This window comes from Haliaeetus leucocephalus, unplaced genomic scaffold (genome assembly GCF_000737465.1).
Source record: "Haliaeetus leucocephalus isolate CR32 unplaced genomic scaffold, Haliaeetus_leucocephalus-4.0 Scaffold840, whole genome shotgun sequence".
Classification (NCBI taxonomy): Eukaryota; Metazoa; Chordata; class Aves; order Accipitriformes; family Accipitridae; genus Haliaeetus; species Haliaeetus leucocephalus.
Window position 1 is genome coordinate 419,025 of NW_010973276.1, and position 19,842 is coordinate 438,866.

Below are 19,842 nucleotides of genomic sequence, written 5' to 3' on the forward strand. Positions count from 1 at the left end.
CTGTTGGCATCTGCAGACCTCAGGCAGTTGTGGCTGATAGCTCCTGGCAGTGTCCTGGTGACATTTTTCCTACTCTGTTCCTTGAGAAGTAAGGCTATGTTTTATTTCTCAGCATGACACTCTTGGCATTAATGAAGCATTAGGAAATGATCTATGAATGTGCTTTTTTTTTATAGAGAGGCTCACTGAGGAGTTCATTCACGTCCTGCAGCAGCCACTTCTGCCTGGGGTATTATGGGTCATGTCATGATTTGGTGGTATAAGCATTTTTTGGAAGGTGGCCTAAGAGCAAATGGTATGTGCGCTGTGCAGCACCATGGTAGTGCAAGCTGCAACTCATGGGGGCAAACAATGTGTTTTTGAGGCAGTGTGTGCTCCAACAATAAGGGATGTCCATGTTCCCAGTGTAATTCGTTGGCCCATGAGTGGTTGTTGCTGGCCTCAGATACCCTCCCAGAAAAGCTGTAGAAGCTCCGAGTTACCAGGGGAATCAATGATTAAACTGAGAGACATGGAAGATGCCTCCTGTGGCATTGAATCCAGTCTCCTGTTATTGCACATACCGTGTAATACAAATACCATGATTCATAAACTAACCATGTGCCATTTTAACAGTGCTGTTTTGTTTGCTTCACTATCCTACTATAGGGCTGTTCTGGAGCCTTGGCACTCTGGTGGTGAAAATAATTTCTATGGTTGATGCCCCTCTGTGATTACACCAGCATTGGTCTGTAAATTGATTAGCTCTCCTGTGTCTAACAGGAATCGCATTTATCTTTCTTTACTGGAAATACATCAATTCACTGGATAGCTCCTTCTCTTCTCACTTCCGGATGATGACTCCCTGCCCTCGTAGTCTTGAAGTCCATGTCTTCACGTAGTTTACTGCTGATTTTCATCACCCCATTCTTGTTGCTGTGGTACATACGGTTGTCCAGTCTTTCCTCCATAATAATCCCATCCTTCTCTGTGTCAGCAGTGCTTCTTAACTGGGTTTCATTGGTACATCTTGAGTAGCGCTCACTTCCTTTGTGCCAAAGTCACCGCTAAAAATTTTTAATAATTTTTTTTCTCCTCTTTTCTGCTTTCTGACTCTTAATTAGGAGGAATCTTATCAAAGAACAAGTTATCTAGGCAGTCAGCTGAACTCAAATTTGCTTTTAACATGTTTTCTGGCCTCTCACCCTTTTACGCTCACTTCAAGCTGAGTGCTTTCCTACACCTGATTCCTCAGAGGAGGTGGTGAGGGCTGCTGGTGGAGAGCAAGGGCATGTCTTGTCTCCTTGAGGAGTCTGTCCAGTTAGCAGTAAGAGATTAGGAAAAGCTTGGTCGTCCTCTTATTCTGGAAACCCTGTGTTTTCAGGGCTGGTTTTCAATGAGCCATGTGTTTAGCTTTCTCACAGATGGGGCCTGCTGTGTTGCGTCTCGCTGGGCAGGGCCTGGCTGCCCATGCCAGAGCCAAAGCACCCTGAGGTGCTGGCTGGTAGGGACACAGCATTCAGGAGACAGGGCTGGGAGCGCAGGCTCCTTGGGGCAGCGCTGGTTCTGCCTCCTTCCAGCTCAGACACCTCTTGTTGTTTCCAGGGGAGGGATTTAGCTAATTCCATCTTTTTTTAGTTTCTGAAGCAATGGGATGCTTTCACAGAGACTGTTTTTTGCAGTTTCTAAGTTACATAGCTTTGTGTCCAATCCAATTTCACCTTGTAATTACTTTGTGGGTTTTTGCAGAAATCACTGGTCTTTCCCGTGAGCATTCTGCTGTGTGTGGCAGTGTGGCTGTCCTCTGAGCTCCAGCACTGGCCACGTCTCCAGATAGGAGATGGAGGGCCAAAATATATTCACGTGAGGTCGCTCAGCTCAGTTCATCCCATCCTTGCTGCCACAACCTTCCCTTGTCATACCAGAGGGAAACATCAGCATGCATCAGCTAGAGATGCAATAGCTCATGCTGATCAATTTGAGCCACAGGCTCATTGGAGCTGAGGAAGGATTTGGCCAGGAGCTGGACTAAGGTACCAGGGAGCCAGTCCCTCCTGCCCTGAGCACTAGCTTTGATCATGATTGCAGTGCAGCGGGAGAGAAACAAACTGTCATCGGCAGCCAAGCGTTTGCTGTTTTGATCCTGTTTTGTTCTGCCCATGTTTTCTAAATTGCCTTCTGAAGCCTCATGTTAGTAGGAAAGTGAGCAGTATTTTTGAATGACTTGTTTTGATAGAAATACGGGTAATCCGGCCGGAATCCTTCATGCTGATGTAATGGAACTTGGGTTTTCAATCCTACATGAGTTTAAAAAATGAATCTGTGAGGTCCAAATTGCCTCGGGAAAGCAAATTTCAGCCCTCATGTTCCAGGCTCACTTGTAAAGCCTCTGTCTTCTTTAAAAGTACAAACCAAGAGGAGGAGTGTGGGGGCTCATCACAGTGTGCTTCGCTTCCCAGTGGCTGGGGAGGGCAGCTGCCTCCTGACCCTCCACATCTCTTCCCCCTCAACACGTTGGTTGTGATATGGAGATGGAAACTGGAAGCTGTTTTCTTTTAGGGGCAGGGAAAGACCTGAAGTTGTCTCCAGGTATCAAGTAACCGTGATGAATCTGGAGGATCTGTGTTTGCAGGGCCTCCTTCAGTGGCTCGTGGATCTCCAGGCCTGTTCACAAGTGTTTGCAAAAGAGCCACATGTATTATTAGCACAGAGTTTAATTAAAGCATAAGTTGTAACATTAGCAGTTTCAGAGCTCCTGTTCCCATGTCTCATAACAAGTACAAGGTGATTTGACTGAAGTTGGAAAAGCAAATGCAAATGCTTTCTCGGTCAGTGTGTTGAGTATGAGCTCTGGATTCACCAGGTATTGCTGATGAAAAAAGAAAATGCGCATTTTGTAAGGCCAAACTGTCCAGTTGTTGTGGTGAATGTGTGCTTTATGTATAATACAAAACCTTCCCCGGGCTTTCCCTGTTAGGAGCAAGGAAGCAGTTCATTTGAGAAGGGACAGCCAGGGATGCATCAGGGTGCTGTGGGGAAGGGATGGGGTTGCCTGTTGTAGAGACCCTTGGGAAAGGGCCAGGCTATGAGCTGCTCAAGGGCTCGGCTGCAAGAAGTCCTGGCATGGCAAAGGTGTTGCAGAAGGGTTAGCACAGAGGAATGTTTTTGTTGAGCCCGTTTCCATTATTTTTCAGGAATCATTCACCAGATGAAAGGCGACTATGACACTGCACTGCGGCTGCATAAGACACATCTGTCCATAGCTCAGGAGCTAAGTGATTACGCCGCCCAGGGCCGGGCCTATGGCAACATGGGCAACGCTTATAACGCTCTTGGCATGTATGATCAGGCTGTCAAGTACCATCGGCAGGAGCTGCAGATTTCTATGGAAGTAAATGACCGTGCCTCTCAGGCATCTACACACGGGAACTTAGCAGTTGCCTATCAAGCGCTGGGTGCTCATGACCGTGCTCTGCAGCACTACCAAAATCATCTCAGCATTGCCCGGGAGCTGCGAGACATCCAGAGTGAAGCACGGGCCCTCAGCAATTTGGGCAACTTCCACTGCTCACGAGGAGAGTACGTGCAGGCAGCCCCTTACTATGAGCAGTACCTGCGCTTGTCCCCAGAGCTGCAGGACATGGAAGGAGAAGGGAAAGTTTGCCATAACCTTGGCTATGCCCATTACTGCCTTGGGAACTACGAGGAAGCTGTTAAGTACTATGAGCAGGATCTTGCCTTAGCAAAAGATCTTCATGACAAGCTGAGCCAAGCCAAAGCCTATTGCAACCTGGGCCTGGCCTTCAAAGCCTTGATGGACTTCAGCAAAGCAGAGGAGTGTCAAAAGTACCTGTTGTCCCTGGCCCAGTCTCTGAACAATTCCCAGGCCAAATTCCGAGCTCTGGGAAACTTGGGGGATATTTTTGTCTGTAAAAAAGACGTAAATGGTGCAATAAAATTTTATGAGCAGCAATTGAGCTTAGCCCATCATGTTAAAGACAGGAGGCTGGAAGCCAGTGCCTATGCAGCCTTGGGCTCTGCATACAGAATGATACAGAAGTGTGACAAGGCTCTAGGTTACCACACACAGGAGCTGGAGGTGTACCAGGAGCTGGGAGATATGCCAGGTGAATGCAGAGCACATGGTCACCTTGCTGCAGTGTACATGTCGCTTGGGAAGTACACCATGGCCTTCAAGTGTTACGAAGAACAGCTGGAGCTTGGACAGAAGCTGAAGGACCCCAGCATAGAAGCCCAAGTCTATGGTAACATGGGCATTACCAAGATGAACATGAATGTCATGGAGGAAGCTATTGGCTACTTTGAACAGCAGCTGGCCATGCTGCAGCAGCTCAGTGGAAATGAATCTGTGCTAGATCGGGGCCGAGCATATGGGAATCTGGGAGATTGTTATGAGGCTCTGGGAGATTTTGAGGAAGCTATAAAGTATTATGAACAGTACCTGTCTGTGGCTCAAAGCTTGAACCGTATGCAAGATCAGGCAAAGGCCTACCGGGGCTTGGGCAATGGGCACAGGTAAGGAGCACTGCATGTGTATTCTAATGACAGATAGTAAAGTACAAGTACAAATGGAGGCATTGTGTTACTGATGGGGTGTGTTCGTGTGGCCGTTGTACACATGCACGGGGATGTGGCACAGAAGCGAATAACAGAGTCCTCTGGGTGCTGAGGACTGTGCTACTGGCTCAAATAAGGAAGCTGATGTTGCTCTGCCCTGAGAGGAAGAGAAGTTTATAGGGTTGATTCAAGAAGAAGGTTGATTCAAAGGGGCTGGGGATGTCTCCTGGGGGGAGCGTTTGTCTCTGCCTGAAAGGTTTGAGCTGGCCTCTAGAGGAAATATCAAAACATCTTCTTTCAAGAAAACATTGGCAAAATAAATGCTGCTGTTTTCTTCCCTTCTAGGGCTATGGGAAGTTTGCAGCAGGCTCTGGTGTGCTTTGAGAAGAGGCTTGTGGTGGCACATGAGCTGGGGGAGGCATTTAACAAAGCCCAGGCCTACGGGGAGCTGGGGAGCCTGCACAGTCAGCTGGGGAACTATGAACAAGCCATTTCTTGCCTGGAGCGCCAGCTGAACATTGCTCGAGAGATGAAGGACCGAGCTCTGGAGAGCGATGCTGCCTGCGGCCTTGGTGGGGTCTACCAGCAGATGGGAGAGTACGACACAGCCCTGCAGTATCACCAGCTAGATCTGCAGATTGCAGAGGAGACCAACAACCCCACTTGCCAAGGCCGAGCCTACGGGAACCTGGGCCTGACCTACGAGTCCTTGGGCACCTATGAGAGGGCAGTAGTTTATCAGGAGCAGCACCTCAGCATTGCAGCACAAATGAACGACCTTGTAGCTAAAACTGTGTCTTACAGCAGTCTGGGCAGGACTCATCATGCCTTGCAGAACTACTCTCAGGCTGTGATGTACCTGCAGGAAGGTAAGAGGCTGAATTATGCAACACAGCATATAGTGGTAGGTGTGGGGAGATAGGAGGGAAGCCTGAAGACATGGAGAGAAGTGAGGCACTGTGAGCGTGACACTAAGAGGATGTGTTTGACAGTGGCCTTCGATGCAAAAGCTCTCGCAGACATCCCTAGCTACCGTTGAGCATCTGTCTGAGTAGCTGTCCAAGCAGGCTGTTACGGTGAGCATGCCATGTCATTCAGAGCCTTCCTGGCATCCTGTAGACAAAGCATTGCAAAGCACAAGGTGTGCCTTCCTGGGGGCATCTCAGCTAGCTCTGAGCTTGAATCCAGACTGCACCTGGCAGACTCTTTATAAAGCTTGTTTGTGCCTGAGCCTAGAAGGTGTAAACCTTCTCTATAAATAGCATTGCGTACCAGGAACTGGCTCTGGGAAAACCACGACAGGTCATGAAGGATCTCTCTGATCCTGAGAGCAGGTCTCAAACTGATGTGTGCCTTGCTGATAGCCATCTGGCTTTTACTTCTGCATTCAAGTGGGAGTGAGACCGGGTGGGTGAGTGTCCTCTAAGCTGTGAATGAAAACAAACTGTGTTTGACAGGGAGGTGAGGGAGGTTCAGCCCTCAGTGTCCAGAAGCCATCTGCCGCTGCTAAGTGCCAGGGCCAGTGCTGGCTTGTGAGTTGTGCTCCTGCAAGGGATTCTAGCGTGCAAGCAGCATCTGTTCAAGGTGGTGGCTCTCTGACAGAGGAGATGAGCAACCTAGCTGGAGTGTATGAAGCTGGAAGCTGAAGGATTAATTATGTCAGTTAGTCTGTTTTTCCTGAAACTGACCTTGGCAGGATTCTAGTATGCTGAGGGAATTTAATTAAGTTGGAAGGGGAGAAATAAAACACAGCTCCTTCTCCTGGTGTGACACAGAATTCCTGAAAAGCCTGCAAATGCTAGCTGCTGCTGAGCTGCATGGTCATGGCCAGGGCCCCCACTCCCCAGTCTGTGGGAAACCTGAGGTGCCTAAGAGGAGGTGTCCCTGTTGTCAGCAGGGCCCATGGAGGCAAGAGGTTTGGAGCATGGCGGAAGGGGGGAGGGCACAGAAGGTGCTGCTGGAAGTGAAATGAGTTCCAGGTCGTTCAAACCAGGACCCTGCCCTCTGCTCTGGCTCAGCACATAAACCATGCAGAGCCTCCCAGAAGGCTGGGAAGAGCTGGTGGGAAACAAGCCAGCAATGTGGCAAGTGGCGTCTTTTCTGGCAGTGTTTGGTAGCTCAGTGTGATTTTTTTTTTTTTTTTTGTCTGTGTGGCTTTTAGCTTTAAAACTCTAATTTCCTGATAGGGGCTTACTGAGTGTGTCTCAGGGGACTGCACCTTAACCTCACTGAGGTAGGTCTTGGTCCATGGAAGTGTCTGTCTTGCTGAGGCACCTCTCACGCTGGTGCCAATTTGATGTCAGCAGCAGCTGCCCAGCGCTGGTGCTGCCCTGCTTGGCGTCCCACCGCTTGGCATCTCCATGGCTGTCTCTGCCTGCTGCAGGAGCCCTGGGGGCTCGGGGCCCACCCGAGTCAACAGCCTGCCAGGCTGCTGAGGCAGAAGTGCTCCACTGGGCTGCCAAAGCCCCTTCTCCCCTTTGGCCCTCTCTCACTCTGACTCCTTTTCAGGACTGAGGCTGGCAGAGCAGCTGGGACGCAGAGAAGATGAAGCCAAAATCCGCCATGGCCTCGGCCTCTCCCTCTGGGCGAGTGGGAACCTGGAGGAGTCCCAGCACCAGGTATACCGTGGTCAGGGTAGGAAATGTCTGGTGCATCCTGGGGAGGGTGTGTAAAGCACTGAGCCGGCTCAGGCCCATGTGCCTTACTGCTGCATCCAAAGTCACCTCCCCTCTGCCAGAGATGCTGCCATTCTGAGGGGCTGTCTAAGGCAGACCTCCCCTGTATGTTGGCCCTGGATCCTCCTGCTCTTCCAGCCAGTGCTTTGTGCTGTGTCTGTAAGGAAGTCACCACGGCTCTTTTCCCTCCCAGCTGTACCGGGCCTCGGCACTGTTTGAAACCATCCGACATGAGGTGCAGCTGAGCACAGATTACAAGCTGTCACTCTTCGACCTGCAGACATCCTCCTATCAGGCTCTGCAGCGAGTACTTGTCAGTCTCGGTAAGAGATGCCATTGTGTGCTCAGTCTGAACTCCAAGCTCATGCCAAGAGTTCAGCTGAATTTGCGGGGAGGCAGTTCATGATGCATACTTCACTCCTCATCTGTCCAACACAGCACAGCATTTCTTTGCCAGGACAGAAATAAGGATGTCCCGCTTTGGGTTTCAGGCACCTTTGGATCTTCTTTCTTGCTTCCTCCATTCATTTGTCTTTCTGTGGCTCATTTTCCCATACATGGTGTTACTGCGTGCAGCCAAGATGATCTGTGGGACTGTATTCCAGAGCAGAGACTACTCTTCCCAGAAATAAATGCTGTGACCCTGCTTTCCCAGGTTTTAGTTTATGTTGGGATAGCAGCTGTCCCTGTTCTGCACGTTGCGCTGCAAACCATGTTGGTGTCAGGTCTGAGAGATGGCTTTGTCTTTTCAGGTCACCATGATGAAGCATTGGCAGTAGCAGAGAGAGGACGAACGAGGGCATTTGCTGACCTGCTCGTGGAACGTCAGACTGGGCAGCAGGACTCTGATCCGTATTCTCCAGTGACCATTGACCAGGTCCTGGAGACAGTGAATGGCCAAAGGGGACTTGTTCTCTACTACTCGTTGGCTGCAGGTTATCTGTACAGCTGGCTGCTGGCTCCTGGGGCAGGTGAGGTCCTTTTTGGAGGTGAGAGCGTGTAAACAAGCCTTACACAGGGAGAATTGTACCATTTGTAGCTAGGAATGAATCTGGGACCAGAGTGAACATACGAGGGAATCCTTGCCATCTAGTACCTTAAAGCTGAATAGACTGAAAATTGTGGCCACAGCAATAATGACATAGAAGTGCTTATTCAGGGCTTTGATGTTCACCTGGAGATGGAAATGTTTCACATGTTTAATATTTCCATTTTTCAACCTCCAATCTGTATATATTTCCCACAGGGCAGAGCAGAGCAGTAATGAGATTCCAAGTATGTTGGCTCTGTGAGAATCTTCTGTGCATAAGAATCCCTACTTTAATTACATTTCTGTGCTTTATCCTTCCAAAAGCTTTTGACATTTATTCATTGAAGTGGGTTGCAGAAAACAGAAGGGCGTCCCCGCTTCCTGATATGCCATTGAACTGCCTGATCCTCTGAATTCTCTTCATATGAATGTGGAAACACTTACCACAGAGGAGCAAGGAGGATTAATTTGAAGAGGATTGCTTTTTGCAGACAGCTGTTGTTCATTATCTAATAAAGCGATGACTGTAAATTTTCATGAGTTCTTTCTGGATATAATTTAATAATTGCAGCTCTTCACCATGACAAAGCTAAAGAGATCAAAAGCACTATTTAGATAGCACCAAAAATGCTTCGGTAAGGGAAGCAAACATTCACACATCCCTGACTTCAGGTGGAATGACACTGATTGGAAGATAGGCTTTTTAGGGGCGTTTTGCAATGTTGCATGTGTAAGTGTAAGATGGTGCTGTGCTGCTATGCATCCAGTCACTAATTGGCTCTTCAGGCCTGTAGTTTGCACAGTAAAATGCCAGTAATGCTATAGTATTAATATCAAGCTGAGCTTACTAAAATTATGTGGATCAGAAGTGTAGGGTTTGCTGCTAGGCTTCATGACCTGTCTCCTTGCCCAGACTGGATCTTGTAGGAAAGTAGTTGCACTCTTCAAGTACGTGGGTTTGTGACTGTGTCCCTGAAGGCCCTGTCAGATGTAGGGAAGGAGAGGCACTGTGATGCTTCAAGGGTTCCGCTTGAGCAGCTTTGCTGGGGAGCTCTTCAGTAGTGACTCCAGCCCAGCCACGGTGACCTCATGTTTCGTTAGTGCTGATGGAGAGAGTAGCTTCAGAGGCAGCCCCAGATCCTTATTATCCCACTGAGATGGTACCCGTAGAGCCTCTCCACTGATTCTATTATTTGCTGCTGTTGCTATGGAAGGAGTTGCTTTATTCTTTATCCCTCTTCTTCTTAACTGGTTTAATAATTTATACTGTCAAGGCAAACAGGGGCATCCAGAGCAGCCTTTTAATGTTGATCACAGGCTATAGAATTAATTATGAGGGATGTGCCAGTTGAGTGGAGGAAGGTTTTATCTGCAGTGATAGTTGAATTCTTAACAAAACAGTGAGTGTCCTTTATCTGGTTTACCCATTGTGAAATGCTATCTTTTAATATTTTACTATGCATTAATCCGTCTTTTTCTTTCTTTGTATATAATGTGTTTTCATGCATATGAGTGAAATGAAAAATCTTCATGTGATGTGAGGAGGTTCTGCTGTAGTAATAACACCCTTGTGCAGCATTTGAGCCTTGTGTGTTCAATTTATGTGATCAGAGGCTATTAATATGTATTTTTCATGTGCATCTATTGAAATGCGAATTACTCTGGTAGGTGCTTGTGTGAAAGATCTGTTTTATCATTTATATGAGAGTGCTGCAATAGCAAATGCATTCTGAGCATCTCATAAAAGCACTGCTCTGCCTTTGTACCTTTGAGCCATCATCTGCAAAGTACAAAGCCAGATTTTAAAAGCAAGGCTGTAATATAGAATGCTGGAAGAGCCCTGTGCAGATATGGCATGGAATGCTTTGCCCCAGTTGTACTGGAAATGCCAAATGCTAAGGGCTGTGCTACCTCCCTAGACAGTTGCTGGCAGCACTATTCCTGCCCTACAGAAATAACCTTGTGATTCTGGTGCCTTGCAGGAATTCTGAAATTTCATGAGTATTATCTGGGTGACAGCCTGACAGAAAATGCTGGGGACTTCCATGAAGCCAACAGCATGACCCTGCAAACAATAACAAACTCTGCGCTGGAACAGTACATCTCAAGTGTGCGGGAGGCTCTGGGTGTGGAGTCCTACTATACCCGGTAAGTTGGGGAGGGGGAAGTCTAACATCCTGGTTCCTGCTTTCCCACCTGAGAGCAATTTAAAACAGTCTTAACAATGTATAAGAGGAATGAGTAATCGGCCGAGAAGTCTGAGAACTGAGAGTTAGAGCAGGGGCAAATTTTCACTGCAGCAACAAAAAGATTGCTTTATTTTTATATCTATGGCTATTTTTCTGCCAAGTAACTCTGTATGCACATGCAAATAAGGTTTGAACTCATAGGCCAGGTAATGAATCTATATAGATTGGATGAGGAGGCAGGTGCCATGTCTGACTGTATATGGGCAGATTCCATCCTACTCACAGTTTCCAGTGTAATTAATTCCCTTTCAAAGGTTTAGTGATGAAAAACTGCAAATAACAGAGGAATTCCATCCCCCCTCCAAATATGTTCCCATGTGGCTATAGCTGAGTAAATAATTTACAGTGAATTAATCCGTCTGATAAATTTCAGCAAAGAGAGAGGAACCTTACTCCAGTCCATTACGCAGATAGGTCTCACAACTATGTTGCCTTATTTTTTTTTTAATCCTATGGATTTATCACAAGTCAAGGTTTTTTGCTTATTTGTACTCAAATCTCATGATCTCTCGTGGTATTTGTGTTGATTTATGGATTGGATGAGTATGAATATAGTTTCTTACTGTATGTTCTTTGTGAATGAAGCGTACAGGGTAAAGGATGTGGCGACAATTTAGCTTGCTGTTATAAATGAACGTTGCTATGTAGTCATAAATTGCTTTACTTCAGATGGGTTAGTAACACACCGGCAGTTTGCAGGTCTAGTTTACTCCTAGTGCAAAGGGGACTTAAATGTATGTGTTGGCTGATTTGTTAACCAGCCCCCCAAACTGGTGTGAGTGGAGGCACTGGCTCTTCTAGGTTACACCATGTTATAGTCTTTTTTTTAAACCATTTTGCGTTTTTCTGCAGCATCAAGATTTGAGTGAAACACTCTTGTGTCACCGAGGCTGTGGACAAATGTCCTTTCCCTCACCCAGTTTTGATGGTGAAAGCACCCAGCCCCCTGAGCCATTAGCAGCCTGTGTTAGAGGCTGCCACCCTGCAGATTGCTTTCTGTTCATGAAGTGCGGTCTGCAGGGGCAGTGCACACCCGAACCTGTTGTTCCAGGTAATAATGTTGGCCAAGAAGGAGAAAATGATGGCACTGATCCTCGAATCGATTTGTGCTCAGGGTTCTGTGGACAACTGGGAAACTCTTCAGCTCTCCTAATTAATCCTTGTTCATCTTTTGTAATAGCTACCATAGGCAGCAAATGTAGTTGCATAGCTGACACCACAGTGGTGTTAGAGCATTGCTGTGCAGAAGGCAGCAGTAAAATGAAGCTGTGCTTTGTAGTCTGCTCACCAGCAGTGTCCTCAGCTTCCTCCCCTTGATGCCCACACCTTAATCTGACAGGATGGGAATTTTCCATCAGATCAAAATAAGAACATAACCCCAGGCCTGAAGTTTCCCATTAGGTGTTTCAACTATGCGGAATGATACCAGATTTCCTAGTTGCTTTCCCCAGGTCTTGCTCCAGTCTCTCACAGACAAATTAATCCTCCCCTTGGGGTAGTGGGAACATGACACTTGGTTGCCTTATGTCCCCAGTACCAGTAACAAAATTGGGTTATTGGGTTTGAAATTCTGAGAGGGCTGCGGACATGCACTCAGGACAGATGGTGAGCCCCTCTGTGCTTTTTCTTTCACGGGAGCATCGGGTGCTGGAAGGGACTTGGAAGCCATCAGAGGTTCTGGACTCAGGCCTGGTAGATTGCTTTTGTCATTTTCACTGATTTCAAAGTAAATTAAAGAATGTGTCTACGCTAGGATGCTGAATGTGTCCTGAAAGGTTTGCACGGCAGGATGGGCTCAGGTTGTGGTGATGTATTATCCTGGTTTTATCTTTCTTTAGGGAACTGAAGAGAAAGCCCTGCCTAAGATTTTATTCACCCCGCCCCTGAAAAAATACTGGATTTGTGAAGGTTTGGGGAAAGGCGTCTCTGTCTAATAAATCGGTGGTGCACAGTGCCAGGCTTATCTTTGCTTCTCAGTGCTCTGGCATTGCTAGTCCGGGGAATGCACACGCAGGGGTCCCCAGCCTGGCCTCCTGCTCCTGGAGCCTGATTCTGGGCTTGGGCCAGCTTAAGGAGTTGTTTCGAAGAGTCCCTGCCAAGCTGCTTAGTATAAGCACTGGGTTGCAAGTCAGGAATCGGTGCTACGCACTTTGTGTGCACACTCTGAGGCCTGGCCAAGCCTTGCTGCTGTTGTTCAGCTTCTCTGAGAGAGGCAGCAGCTCTCCCGCCTTAGGCTGCTGCTAGAGACGTGAGCTGGGACAATCGCAGCGAAATGGTGTTGTGTCTCTGGCTTACCCTCTGTCAGGAGGGCTGTTGAGCCCTCTGGCCTGGGGCTGTCCGCTCTGCTCTTGGGCTGGAAGTGTTTCCTTTCTGTGATAACCCACTTCTCTGGCAGGACTGTGAAGGCTTTGGGGCCTCTCTGGTTTGGGTGTGGGGACAGGACTAGTGCTGCCGTGACAGTGGCAAACGGCTGTGTGTGTGTACACCTTTTCGGTGGTTCCTCGGGGAAGAGTCTGAGATGCAGATACCCAGCGCTCCCCTTGCAATGCAGGCTGCGCCTGGGGAACATAGCCAGCGTTTCCAGGCTGGGCTGTGCAAGGGCTTAAATAGCAGAAAGTTTGAACAGAAACAGTGTGTTCCCATTGAAGCATACAAAATGCTGAAAAGCGGCCATTATTCCTGCTTGTCCAGGAACATTGAGTTAAAAGAACTGTGACACTTTTAAAACTGAAAAGAAAAAAATCTGCAGAATGACACTGGCTGGGCCTAGCATGATTTCAGCTCAGAGTCATTAGCCAAGAAAGCTCGTTAAAATAAAATAAAAAAAGACAAAAAAAAAAATCAAGGATCTGTGTATCGGTGCACTGCTTGGAAGATTCTTGGCAGCTGGCTAAACATTTATGTGCAATTTATGAAGGGAATTTATTTCCCAATAATAGTCTATATTTGCATAATGCCTTCAGCCCTGAGCACTATTACTGGCATTATATCCAACTTTGATAGAGTAGTTTGTTACCTGTGCTACCAGAAAAGAGCTTGTCCAGAACACTGCCAGCTTGAGAGGAGATCTCAGGATTTTTTGAAACCTCACAGTCCATAACCCATGGCATTTTCTTAAGAGGTGTGGACAGCAGAATAAAAGCAGATTTGTAGCCATATTTGACCTGGCCAGGTTGCAAAGAAGGAAAGTAAACCTCTCCCCAAAGCAGAAGAACCTAAAATGAGCCATGCATTGGTCTCCCAGACAAAAGAGGAAAGTTAAAGAGGCGAAAGAGATGTCTGAGTTGAGATCGACAACATGTGTCTAGAGGAAAACTTGTCTGCTTCACTGCCCTAGTCTCCAAGGAGGAAAGCAATGTCAGAGTGATCCATGTGGTTTTGCAGCTAGGAGATAGATAAAGGCATGGGGTCTGAGGTTTAATTTCCCTTCTGAGGGTTTTTGTTCCCTTGGGGTAGCTGCATGATTTTCTTTTCCTTTCTGGTTCTTCTACTGCTATCTATAAACATTTTTGTAACCACAACACTGATTATCCATAAGCAATGATACAAGATACAAAATGATTTGAAAAAATCTATGCTACTATTCTGAAAACTTCTGCTAAACATGGTGTTTGATCCTGTTTATCTGAGCACGACATTGGAGTCTGGAAGTTCCTTCAGAGGGTCACTGAGCATTTAGTATTGCCATTGGGGAAGGACAAGCTTTAGTCATCTGGTGAGATGAGGGATTCATGGATGCAGTCTGGCTAATGCAGACCTTGTAAGTGTTACTGAAATACTGGCAGTATCTGTAACAGATTTTGAGCATGAACAGGTGAGTTGCTGCTATTGGTAGCCAAAATGGTGGATCTGGCATAGTGGGCCTATGGTCAGCAATCAGTTTGGACTTACACTAGGACCCATTCTTTGTCCTGAACTCAGTCTGAGCTTTTTGAGCCATTTTGTGAAATTACCCACCAACCTCACAAGGGCATTGGCAGGATTGTGTCTGCTGAGTGCTGTGAACAACACATGCTCTTGAGATGGGTATGTGCTTAACTCATAATGTTGAGACAGTTGGAAACCAGAAGTAGTAGTGACAGCCGACTCATCTCCAGTGATCCCCACATCTGTGTGTATTGGATTTACAGTTGTGTTGCATTTGGATGCCTTTTGGGTTTGTACTTTCTGAAAAGGTGCAAAACCTTTTATGGTTGTAAAGGTGGCTTTCTGAATGGAAACATTTTTACAGCTGATTGGATTATTCATTTCACTGTGAGCAGTAACAAACTGCTTGTTAGTCTAGGGTTTTTGTTCAGTACTCTGAGAAAGAGCAAAGGGTCTCTCAGCCAGCTGAGTACTTGAAACATAAGGGAACAGACATACACAGAGGAGTAGCTTCATTCAAATTAAAGCTCTGAGAAGCCACAAGCACATAAGCACTGCTATCCAAATGATCATAATCATGAAATTATTGCCAACATATAAATGGTACATTTAAGAAGTGGCCTGTCTTTGGTGGTGGTGGTGTCTAGGGTTTTGGGGTTCTTACACAAAATCTGTTCTGAGACTTCTGCTTCTGTTAGCTTCAGTCACACCTTCCGAATTATGGGTTTCAAGTCTTGCTTGAAAATGAGTTGCGTGATTCCCATTAAAGGAAATGTCAGAAGTTACTCCCTCCAGCCTTCATGTTTTGTCAGTTTTGCAAATGTGACAATGTGAAGCGGATGTTGACACTTCATCCAGTTCTGTCTTGTGTGTGCACATGGACCATGAGCTCTCTGTTCTTTCTGGGAGAATAGAGTCAATCCCTTCAAGGTGTGTATACAGACAGGAAGGACAAGAGGGGAATAAAAACTAGACTGAATTGGTTCCATCTACCCTTCTCCTAAAGCATCAGGGTTGCGTGATTCAGAAGGTTACATCTATCTCTGTATGTTGATGGTTGAATCTTACCCTGTTGATATGCATATACACAACTGAAATCTGCAGTTACGCCTTGTGCAACAGATTTGCAGATACTGTTTTCAGTTCCATTAACCATTTGTCACCACAGATTCTCCTCCTGGCAAAGGAAGTCCTTTAGTCTTTAGGTTCTGGAATGAGGTTTTAATTTACTGTGATGTCAGCTTCCTCCTCCTTTCTTGGTAATGGTAGTGGTATGTTTTTGGTTAAGGATTCTGGGTTTAATGCTTGTCTCTGAGATCATTGGGCTGGTGTGGTATGATCACAGGCAGAAACTCTTTCCCCACTTCAAAATCATATGCAGGGAATTAAACAAACAAATCTTGTCTGTTCCATGTGGGTGAACGTCATGTTCTGCTTTGAAACTCTTTCCCCACATGGATCGAGTGCTTCCCTACAGCATTGCCGACTGCCACCATGCTCCAGCACACCGGACCCCCAGGAGAAGCTGTCATCTGCAGTCCCTGGAACCTGTTCTCTGCCTGTCAGCAAGAACAGAGGGATTTAAATACATATAGCATACATGTGAAAACTTTTGTTTGACTCCGACTTTTCAGTTCATAGCTTGCTTAAGTGCACTGTAGTTGTATGCTTTTTTGTTCAAATTTAAGTGCCATTGCCTTCCATAATGCTGTAAGCGTGTTTATAAGTACTGTTGCATCTCCAGCGTGGCACATCTTCCCATTTTCTGCTCCTGGAGAGGAAGATATGCTGTCATGGGATGTGTCATTGGGATTTTGCTGTAGTGGTGTTCAGTTCTGCACTGCAGCCTTCACTTTCTGCTAGAAATGGTTCCTTTCAGCTGGTCTAATTAGGCTGACAAATAATGCCTACTTGAAAAAAAAATAAAGTGTGAGGGACTTTAAAGTCTGCTTGAACTTGTATTGGGACAGACTCCTTTCTCTTTAGGGAGAACATGTGGCCTGCTCTCTTGGGTTCATGAACTCAAGATTTTTGCCTCTAAGGAGCTTCAAATACTCATTGTGAGTGTTGCTCAAAACAGTGCCAGGACTCAAAACTGAGCATGCCTGCAGCTGGAGGAAAAACATACAGGAGGCAGCTGTTCACAACCTTTTCTTTTCCCTTTTTCTCCCCCCCTTTTTTTTGGTTTTTTTTTTTTTTTCCCCTTGGCTGTTGTTTATCTAGCTCCATTTCAGTGTTCATGAAGTGATTGTCTTTTGTCAGGACTTACTCTTTCAGGTTATTAAATTATATTCACCTGGCAGTATGCTTACAAGATATCCTGTGGTCCATACAGTAACATAGGGACAGCACTAGTTGCCTGCACAAGTACGTGTTGTGCGTTAATTTAATTCATGTGCTCTTTATTGGAAAATGTGCCCTTGAAGGGCTCCAAGTTGTCAGGGACCCAAAAGGAAACAGAAATGAGATGCAGGGTGGCTTCAGCAGGTAGCCTAGCAGGTTTAGCTTAAGTGTACAAATTCCAAGGTTTGTGATGCACCATATAATATGCAAATTATTTATTAGATTAAAGGGAAGGGGTGTTAAAAATGCACATACAATAGTTGTGTTTGCCTTCAGCTTTTAGAAAGAAGAGAAAATGCTAACAGCAGTTTGACAGAAAATCTACACTGAGATGATAATTTAGATGTTAATGTCAGGAGATGGAAAATTTAGAAATTTTGGGCTCTATTTCTCTCTGTATTGCTGCTGTCGTAGTGGCATTGATAGAGTAATTTTTTTTTTTCTCTCTGCTTTCCCTGTTTGTATAACAGGAGCAGCAACACAGCTCCCTTTTTTATGTTGCGCTTTGCCAGTGAAGGAAGCATACAGAGCTTGGAGTTGTTATTGTGGAAATCTGAAAAGGATGCACTAGCACATGTTCTTAGGCAAATCAAGGGCTAAGCTGCTGTTCCCTGCAGACCTCAGCTTTTCTGTGTTGTGCTACAGCTTCAAAAGTCCATACCTGCAGTGAATGGGAATTTGGGTCCTGTATTTCCATCAGTGTGTGCCACTCTTTAAACCTTGAAGAATGCCCAGGAGAAGAGGAGGGAATGGGGTTGTTACTCTCTTGTATGCCTAACAGCAGGAGGTGATGCAATCCAGGGAACATTCGACTTCAGCATTTGGTTGAGGTTGTGTCTGAAAAACATTTTCTCTCAAACTGGCTGAGCATTTGTCACAAAACTGTTGCTCTGTCTTGCATGAGTGACTCCTTCACCCTGCTGTTCCCCCTGCAGAGCCTGTGCCAGTAGTGAGACTGAGAGTGAAGCTGGGGATATCATGGACCAACAGTTTGAGGAAATGAATAACAAGCTGAACTCAATGACGGATCCAACTGGCTTCCTGAGGATGGTCAGCAGGAACAACCTCTTGAACAGGTGAGAATACAGCACTGCACTGTGGGGATCAGCAAGCAGAATGAGATGTCTTGGTGTCGGGCTTCTCTCTAAATTACAAGTTTAGGGTGCAGCTGATGCTATTGCTCATGGTCTCCCTATTGCTCCGAGTTGTGGGGGCACAGAGCAGCAAACTGATCCTGTCCTTTACAGTTGCAGTAACCATCCATTCTTCACAGCATGGATGTATGGGGAACATGAGGCACCTCTCTTAGCAATAAGGTCCGTAAGTTAGTACTGTGCAGCACTCTCCCCTTCTGAGTGGAAGGACTCGTAGACATTTCCCTTCTGTCCTTTTCTTTTATGTTCATGTGGTGCAGTGAAAATTTCTCCCTCCATCAGGAGAGCTCTGCATCTTGCTCCTGATGGGATTGAGACTCCATTACTGCCTAGTGTGTTGCATGTGCATCCAGCCCGGGTGCTTTGGGTGCCTGGTGGCTTCCACAGATAGGTGGCCTATTGGGGGTTGGTTTTGTTCTACAGACTCAAGTGTTGGATGCAAGGGACAAAGAAGCCCTGCCAGGTCCTGGAAGGGCATGGAGTCCTATTGCTTCCTTCTCTAGAAATAGAAATTTTCAGCAGGAAGGAGGCAGGACAGGGACTGAAAGCATTATTGTGCCTCGTGGGAGAGAGGACCCCAGGCACAGGCAGACTCCTAGATAGGACTATGTATTTCACTTAAAAACTCAGTAGCTTGGTTTGGGGGGGTGGCATCTTCATTGCATTTCTAGGTGAATTTGATAGCTTAAAGTGATAGCCAGCAAGGACTTGTCAGCAATTGTTAACTGATTACTCTGACCTGAGGGGCAGCCATTTCGAATTTGCTCTTCTGGCCAAGCACTGTTTGTGACTATCTGAAGAATTGCAGGGGAACTCTGTTTTGTCCCTGCTGTCTGTGAGGTGTCGAGCTTGGAGCTCTTTGCTACACACTTATTATGGAAATACTTGTTTTTGTTCATCTTAACTGTTGTACTAATTAGCTGGGAATAAGCTGCATTTCCAGAGTGACAGGACTGTGCGCTAGCTGCACAGTCTCCACTAATTTTCTGCCTCTTACAACTTGCTCAGGTCTCAGTCTTTCACATTACTGTGCTGATTAGGGCAAGCATTCGAAACAAAAATTGAAGACAGAATTTTTCCAACGTTACCACTCCCCCAGTGGAGAGGGGCTGCGTGGTGCAGCCCAGGGTTTCTGGCTAGATCTGTGCTACCGCATGAATTGTGAGCACAGAATACCCCAGGCCTTTCTCAGCTGGAAAAGAAAATGCGATCAGCCTGAAGTGTTGTGAGCCATCACTGGAGCTTGTGAGCTGTAACAGCATCCCCGTGAAACTGGGAGCTGCCTGTTGGCACCAACAACTGTTTTTCTTTCCAGAATCCACATGCGTATCTCTTCAAGCTGCTGCATTGATGATGAACTATGAGTACTTGCTAGGTTTGGATCAAACAGACAGATACCCAGAATCACTGAGATGTTTTGCTAGTTCATCAGGCTTAGAAGGACAGGAGAATGCCCCTCTGATTACAGGGAAAAAATATGATCCAGTTCTGCTCCAGGGAATGTTAATCCACAGAATCACTGCAGAGGCCAACCATCCAGCATCTGTGTCTTTCTGCTCCATAGGAGCCAAGTGCATTACCTTGAACCCACATCCAGGAGCTTACCTCAGGTGCCTTGTCAGGTAACTAGTTTGCAGCTTTTAGGAGAATGGGATGGGGCAACTTGGGCACTTAATTAAAAGCACCCTCACAAGGGGATCAGGAGGAGCACTAAAGAGCAGCCATGTCTTTGATGTTCTCACCATGAGCACTGAGACTGAGATGAAGAGAATGAGAAGACACAGCTGTAATGGCCTGCCTGCCTGCCCACCTTTTGTCTGCAGATGGGGGCATACCAGCGGGCTCTAGTGGCAGAGCTAACACTGCCACATCTGTTTGCACCTGGCTTGCTGAGCCCTGAATTCAGGGTAGATGCTGTGGTCCTGCCCAAGACTTTGAATACCTCCTGTACTTAACGTCTGCTCCAG

At 46.5% G+C, this 19,842-nt stretch overlaps 1 protein-coding gene across 2 annotated transcripts in view; it reads left to right on the forward strand.

Moving 5' to 3' along the window:
- Positions 1–19,842, forward strand: part of TTC28 (tetratricopeptide repeat domain 28) — a 195,257-nt gene that overhangs the window by 152,823 nt on the left and 22,592 nt on the right. For both annotated transcript variants that reach the window (XM_010582040.1, XM_010582041.1), the window contains exons 7-13: positions 3,174–4,515; positions 4,903–5,426; positions 7,066–7,175; positions 7,426–7,555; positions 7,985–8,203; positions 10,245–10,410; positions 17,657–17,797. In XM_010582040.1, the coding sequence (XP_010580342.1) occupies positions 3,174–4,515; positions 4,903–5,426; positions 7,066–7,175; positions 7,426–7,555; positions 7,985–8,203; positions 10,245–10,410; positions 17,657–17,797 (2,632 nt within the window). The remainder of the gene's footprint in view (positions 1–3,173; positions 4,516–4,902; positions 5,427–7,065; positions 7,176–7,425; positions 7,556–7,984; positions 8,204–10,244; positions 10,411–17,656; positions 17,798–19,842) is intronic.